Source organism: Nothoprocta perdicaria, unplaced genomic scaffold, assembly GCF_003342845.1.
Source record: "Nothoprocta perdicaria isolate Ctin4 unplaced genomic scaffold, notPer1 scaffold_24, whole genome shotgun sequence".
In the NCBI taxonomy this organism is placed as follows: Eukaryota; Metazoa; Chordata; class Aves; order Tinamiformes; family Tinamidae; genus Nothoprocta; species Nothoprocta perdicaria.
Window position 1 is genome coordinate 1,549,224 of NW_020455466.1, and position 6,670 is coordinate 1,555,893.

The window sequence follows — 6,670 nt, forward strand, 5'->3', positions numbered from 1 at the left end:
ATTTGTAAAATTAGCTTTGTTTTATGTTTTGTTGTTGTTTGTTTGTTTAGTTGGTTTAGGTTTTTTTTCCTAAAGCCCATCTAGACCTCTTGATTTTTTTTTTTCCCAAATTAAATTGAAGTTCATAATACTGTCCTCATTCTACTCAGAAAAGGGAACTGGGCTAGTGAAGATGCTTTGACTTCAAACTTACTGCTGAACTACAGCTAATTTTCAGTGCTTTACATTTTTACCTTTCTTAAATCTTTACAGAATGAATAATAAGCTATGAGTGTTTGGAAATTGTTCTGATGGCCTGCTTTGTCTTCATATTTAATGTCTAACTTGCATTCAGAGTTCAAGTTGGCGCCTGTTTTTCTGGAGCTGAGGGCTAGAAGCTGAGATGATGCTAGAGATTGTGGTACTTAATTTGCTTATCTGTGAGCAAGATATGCTTAGAGAAGCGTTTTCCCTGGGATTTGGTCCTTGCATGTCCTGGTACAGTTAAATGCCCATTATTCACACAGACCCTTTTTGAAGGGGTGAGTTGAGTGTTATCGCTACAAAAATGGCAGATAAGAGGCTGGTTCATAGGAGATGTCAATCAGCGTGGATAGTTAGCGCCGATGTGAGTAGTTCCGTGGAGCGGCGCGTCCATCCCACCAATGTGTGGGAACCTCCAGAGCCAGTGGCTAAAGGGGCCTCACCTGCCCCTGATCCCCTCCAGCAAGGTCTTGCCTTCCCCACACAAAACCCAGGTAGCTGCGATGAACTTGTCCACGGCTCCAGTTGATGCCACTGCAGGTAACACCAGTCAAGGAGTTTGCTGCTTTATGCCACGTGTATGTAGAAGACGGTGACAAAAGTAGCCGTTGAACCACTTGGAAGGGGAGCCCGTCTCCCAAGCAGAGTGCCGAGGAGCGGTAGCTCTGCCGCTCTCACGGAAGAGACGAGAACCAAGACAGGCGTTGCTGTCCTTGTTGCTCGGCTGCGCAGTCTCATGCATCTGTTATTTAGCYCGTGGTCATTTTCTCAATGTTTCGGGTGATATAAGGAGGCTCCTGTTTTTATTCATAAAGCAGTAGTTGAAAAGTTCACAAAAACAACCACCTTATTTTTTCTCTTCTGCCTCCCACCCCTTCTCTCTCACACGCCCCTGGTAGCCATCAGCCTTCATTTCTATTTTTTTTTTCTGTAGCTTCGAGTTGCAGTTACTGATGGCAGTGTGAGATGACACAGCTGAAAGTTCCCAGCCATAGTCTAGATCTGAAGTATTAGTCAGCACTGTATGAAGATTCACTTCTTTCCAGGTAGCTTTCACCCATAGTAATGTTTCTTGCTTCTAGAATGACTAGGACAACAGGGGTGACAGCTGTCCGTGGTTGCGTGGTGTCCTCATTTTCTATCTAGCATGCAGTGTGGCTTCGTAATGCAYGAACTTCTGGATTTTTCCTTCAACAACAGTTGAAAAATCCTCCCTTTTAAAGCCCTTTCTTCCCCTAGTGCGCCTTGGCATCTCTTTAATTTATAATGCCTAACCTTAATGACTGTGACTGGAATTTAAGCTTTCTTCTCTCTTGGGAGCCTATACTTGGTGTGGAAATAATGTCTTGGAGTCTAAAATGCTGTAGCCTGCAGTAGGCTGTTGAGTTGARATTCCTGCTACCGATAGGAAATACCAGGCTGCTATTTAACAGTATCAGAAAGGATTTTTCTTTTTGTTTTGTTTTAATCTTTAAAACTTGAGGGGCCTGGTTGACTGTGAGCTTGGTGGTGAAGATATTTGTTGATGAAGATGCATGTTGTCCGGAGCTGCTGGCCCTTMGCAGTGGCTCGTGGGGTCTGTGCTCTGCAGAGCAGCTCCTGGCCTTGGGGGCAGAGCTGATAACGCGGCCCGCAAGGCTGTGCCCTTGTCCCTGTGCAAAGGAAGGTGCCAGGAGGCTCTTCCCTGTTCCGTGCCCTGTMATTTGGAAATTTTCCTGCTCTTTTTTTTCTCCCCATACTTTTGTAGGATCGCTGAATTTTTACAGATGAAAAATGAGCAAAGAAAAATGGGGAAGGTGTATGGTCATATCTGCACAAAACTTACTGACTCCTGTTTGTACAGAATTAAAGAAGCTTTTTTCTTTTTTCTTTTTTCTTTTTTTCTGTAGTTTATGTTGTCTTCCAGCCCTTAATTATATGGGTTTTCTGAATTTCCCCCCAAGACTGAGCTGGTAAAACCAAGAAAAATGCCTGAATACTCTCTGGCTTTGTAATAAGCCCAGGGCATATCAGGAGCCGCAGAGAGGTCGYCTTCTCCTAACGTTTGCAGAACTGAGCCCTGTGGCCAGAGCCGATGCAACAYGGCACGTGGGATAGATCCTGTAGCAAAGCCGAGGAGGAGGAGGGCTGGCACATCCCGAAGCTACYGGGGCTGTGCGAGTTGCTGGAGCTTCCCTGTTTTCCCTAAGGCTGGGTAAGGGGATAGTGAGCGCCCTGTTACTGTGAGGTGCAATCTGCAGCATTCGGCGGGTGTCAAGCGCCTTTGCAGGCCCTTCTGCTGGTTGCCGGCCGCGCTGGCGCGAGCCAGGCTGCCTTTCAGCAGCAGGGTGGCGCGAGGCCGCATAATCCCCGCTGAAATGTCCTCGGTGACTTTGGGAATTCCCGGGCCGCTGGAGCGAGCGACACGGGTGGAGATCTCCCCTCAAGGAGCTGCGGAGGGGCTGTTGCTGCGGTGGTGGTGACGGGTGTTGCCCAGGGCCTGGCCGGCAGTGTTTGCTCTGCGCGCGCTGCCCGCAGGCCGATCCCGCTGCTGCAGCCCCGCAGAGGACGTGCGGGCGGGCCAGGCGTCTCCAGGTGGCAGAGAGCAGCATTTTTTCCAAAAAGTGGGTTTTTTTTTCTTTTTTTCTTTCTTTCTGAATGTGTCCTGGGTGCTGGGAGGGATATGCCCGCCTGGGAGGGGTAGCAGCAGTGTTTGCCTGCGCTCGTGTCCTCGGGCCGCCCAGGGCTGCGCCTCGGGCCGACCTTGGCACCCCGAGCTGAAGGAAGTCACATAACTGAGCGCCGTGCTGGCTTTGAGGAGAGCAGGGAAACACGGCTCACGGGCTTTGATCCTTCTCACCCCGTGTGACTGCACAGGCAGCTGCTGGCAGCGATTTCCTCGGCGCAGGAGCACCTCGGAGCCGCGGCCCCGGCTTGCACGGCCTCGCGCCCCGGGCGCTCGCTGCATCTCGTGTCTTGCAGGGCTCTGTCCAGCTTCCTCGGCGGCTTTAGGCAAATCACCCGCCTTTGCTGTTTGAAGTTTCCCCGCTGGTCGAACGAGGGTAACTCTTACCATACAGCAGGGGGGCAGGGCAGGTTGCAAGGCTCACTTTGAACTTGCAAAACGCTTTCGAGAGGGACCTTTACACGAGAGTCAGACATGGTTAGCAGCTCAAAGAGAGCCCCGCAAGTGCAGCGTGCCCAGAGTGATGCAGGTCGAGGAGGCTGCAAAGATGCATGAAATGTTGTCAGCACTTTTTAGATGGCGTTTGGCAGTAGTCTGCTGCTAAAGTAGTATGCTCCATCCTGTATGCAAATTGAACTTTGTCAAATTGTGTTACCACAAGATATCTATATTTGATACTATATTTCTTTCTCACAGATTCTGCCTGGCCTGTTCATTGGCAACTTTAAAGGTAAGCTTAGTTTTATCCTTCTCTCCAGGGTTACTTATCAGGGGTTTTCAGGTATTCTTTCCCAGGCCTGCAGAACTCTCTAACATCCGTGCAGCTGCTCTRACCCCGTCCTGCTTCGTTTCTGGTCCCACCTAGAGAAGAACTTGCTTGCACTGCGCTGCAGGGCTTTAGGGCAGGAAAGTGAGCACCAGCCCCTCRGCACCGGCCTCGCTTACGTGAGCCCTGGGCCTCACGGCCAAGCAGGGGAGCCAGGCAGGCCCTTCCTAAGGCTTCGTGCAAGCTCTCCTTGTAGGTAAAGACCTAGCCTGCTCCCCGCTTATTGCTTTCATTATTCTGGTTATTTATAACAACTGCCAAGGAGTCCTGTTATCACTGCTCGTGAGGCTGGTAGGTCTGCAGATTGCTTTCTGCCTACTGCTGCTCACGCTATCCATGCTGCAGAGGAAAGACTGGCATCTCTGGATATTTCTTTCTTTCTTTTTTTTTTTTTCCCTTTTGCAGGAGGTTTCCTTTTTTGTGTAAGGAATGATAGAACYACTCTTAGAAAACAAAACAAGCAAAAGAGCTTTATAAAGACATCCCCATGAACGAGCTGTTCTCGAAACAGTGTTGTCCCATAGTGCACGCTCGGAAGGAGATGGCTTGTGCCTGCCCATCCATTCGCCCAGTATTGCTCGGGTGCAGCAGTGGGGCAGGATGCCAGGGGGTGACAGGGCCAGGCGGTGCCCGCTCTGGGACAGAGCCCGTTTCTGCTCTGCTTTATTTATTTGCTTAAGGAAAGTGGGAGTGGAGAAGGGTGGGASGGTTTGTGATGGGAGATGCCTTGGGGTTTCGGGCTGCCTTGTGGAGTGGCAGGACGGCCCTGGGAACGGGGCTCTGAGCCTGCCCCTCCTGCCGTGGGGTGCTGCCGGGGGGCCCCTGGCGGTGCGGCCAAGGCGGGGCCTGGGGACAGTGGGGCTGTGGGCTCTGTTTCGTGCTGCGGGAGAGCAGCGTGCGAGGGGTATCTCTGCCTGTGCCGGGCACTGCCCTTCCGGAGCCTGGYGGGAAGGGAACGGAGGCTGAGGGGCTTCAGCTGCCCCCTTGAGAGCGAGACAGGAGGGGTCCGAGTATCTGTGTGTTGAAGTTTGCTCTTGCATTTTTAAAAATAAATAAATAAATAAAGCGCTGCTCATTTATTTATTGCTATGACCCTTGCTTGTATTGCATTTAATCATTATGTTCTACCATAGTGAGTATCTGTCATTGTATCTCAAATTGCCAGCTGTATATGGGGAGGGAGAGAGAAGATTGCTATTACAGCTCTTTACTAATGTAAATGCAATTTCTTATAATTCTAGCTTTTTCTGCCTCCCGCTTCCCTAAGAACAATTGCAATGAGCTGCTTATGCAGCGAAGTCATCCCAGTTTGGACCAGACTGGGGGTTTATCACTAGTGTCTTTCTGGAGGAATTTGATTACCACGTTCTTGGGGCATGCTCTGCTTGGTGGCACTCTTTCAAAAAGTGACTTAACTAATTTTGAGCCTTCCATAAAGGGGATCATTGCTGAGAAATCCACAGCAGCATTCGCAACTGGGCTTGTTTAGAATATCCCAGTTTGGGTAGCAGGAATGCCAAGCTACTTTTAAAGGCATAAGTTTAAGAAGTGGATTTCTGCAGTGCAGCCTTATTGAGCAGTTTGGCTGCTCCCTTCTGTGGCAGCTGCCCCTGCCTGAGCAGAGCTGCGTCTGGCCAGGAGAGGAGCAGCGGCGGCTCCCTGCCCTGGCAGTGTCGCCCAGCGCGCCGGGAGGCCTCCGGAGGGAGCAGCAGGGAATCCCTGGGAAGCTCCCACCTGCCCTCTGCGGGATCGACCTGCCCTCTGCGGGATCACCTCCCTTCCCATGCTGGGGAGCCTCCGAGGAGGGTGTTCTCTTCAGATCGGTGCCTTTTTCCTTCTAAATGCACCTCCAGGCCTGCAGCATTTAAAGTCCTTTAATGTCCTGCTTTCAGTGAGGAGACATTCAGCAGCTGGTTGTAGCCTTAATATTGCATATGAATCTATTCAGTTATGGTATTTTTCTGCAAGTAAGGTTTCTGAGTGTCTGTTTAGGCCTAGTTAATGTGCAGATTACCCATGGGAAGACATGCGAATTTTTCTTCATTTAATTCATAGGTAAACTGAGGCACAAAGCCTGTTGCAGAACAGGAGAATCTCTGTTGTGGAGATGGGAGTTGTTTTGTGGGCTGATGCACAAGCCTTCAGACACATACAATGCAAGGGGTTTKCATAAACACCTTATGGTCTTTGGGATTTGAAAGTTGCACATAACCCTGGTTATGGAAAGCATAAATGTATGTGCTGAAATGCCGCTGAATTTGCAAGACTGAAGTGTGTCTTTACAGAACTCTCCTAAAAAAAGGACAGATCTAGGCACGTGCTTAAATGTTTATTATAACTTCGTGTTTGATGCTACCCATCGCATTAACATTGTGCTGTGTTCCTGTGGTGAGTGTGAGATTGCACAGCTAGAGGGCAGAAAAATCAAGAATAATCATTGCTGCCCGTACAAAATAGCAAGCGGGAGTTTAGTTTGAGAACCTAGGAGATAGTTTCCTTAGGCTTCTGCAGCAAAAGGTCCTGAGAAGCTCTTTCTTGGGAATTGGGGAAAGTTCCAGTTCAGGGTGGTTTTTGGTTTCTTGCAGTTGTTCCTTTCAGATGAAAATGTCCTTTGAGGGGATTGCACAACTCAGATTTTTTTCTTGGTAAGATTGCCTGTGTGTATGTGCAGTCCTTCTGTACTGCAAACTTGATGTCCTTTGAAAGTCCTTGATGTCCTTTGAGTCCAGTTGGAGGCCTGTGGCCAGTGCTGTCCCCAGGGGTCAGTGCTGGGCCCAGTGCTGTTCAACTTGTTTATCAATAACCTGGACGAGGGCACGGAATGCACCCTGAGCAAGTTTACGGATGACACCAAGCTGGGTGGAGTGGCCGACACTCCGGAGGGCTGCGCTGCCATCCAGAGGGACCTGGACAGGCTGGAGAGTTGGGCAGAGAGG

General features: G+C 49.9%; 1 protein-coding gene across 1 annotated transcript in view; it reads left to right on the forward strand.

Moving 5' to 3' along the window:
* The first annotated feature begins 547 nt into the window (after positions 1-547).
* Positions 548-6,670, forward strand: part of DUSP22 (dual specificity phosphatase 22) — a 36,992-nt gene continuing 30,869 nt past the window's right edge. Inside the window, exons 1-2 of the mRNA XM_026039735.1 lie at positions 548-607; positions 3,605-3,638. Coding sequence (XP_025895520.1) covers positions 548-607; positions 3,605-3,638 — 94 coding nt within the window. The remainder of the gene's footprint in view (positions 608-3,604; positions 3,639-6,670) is intronic.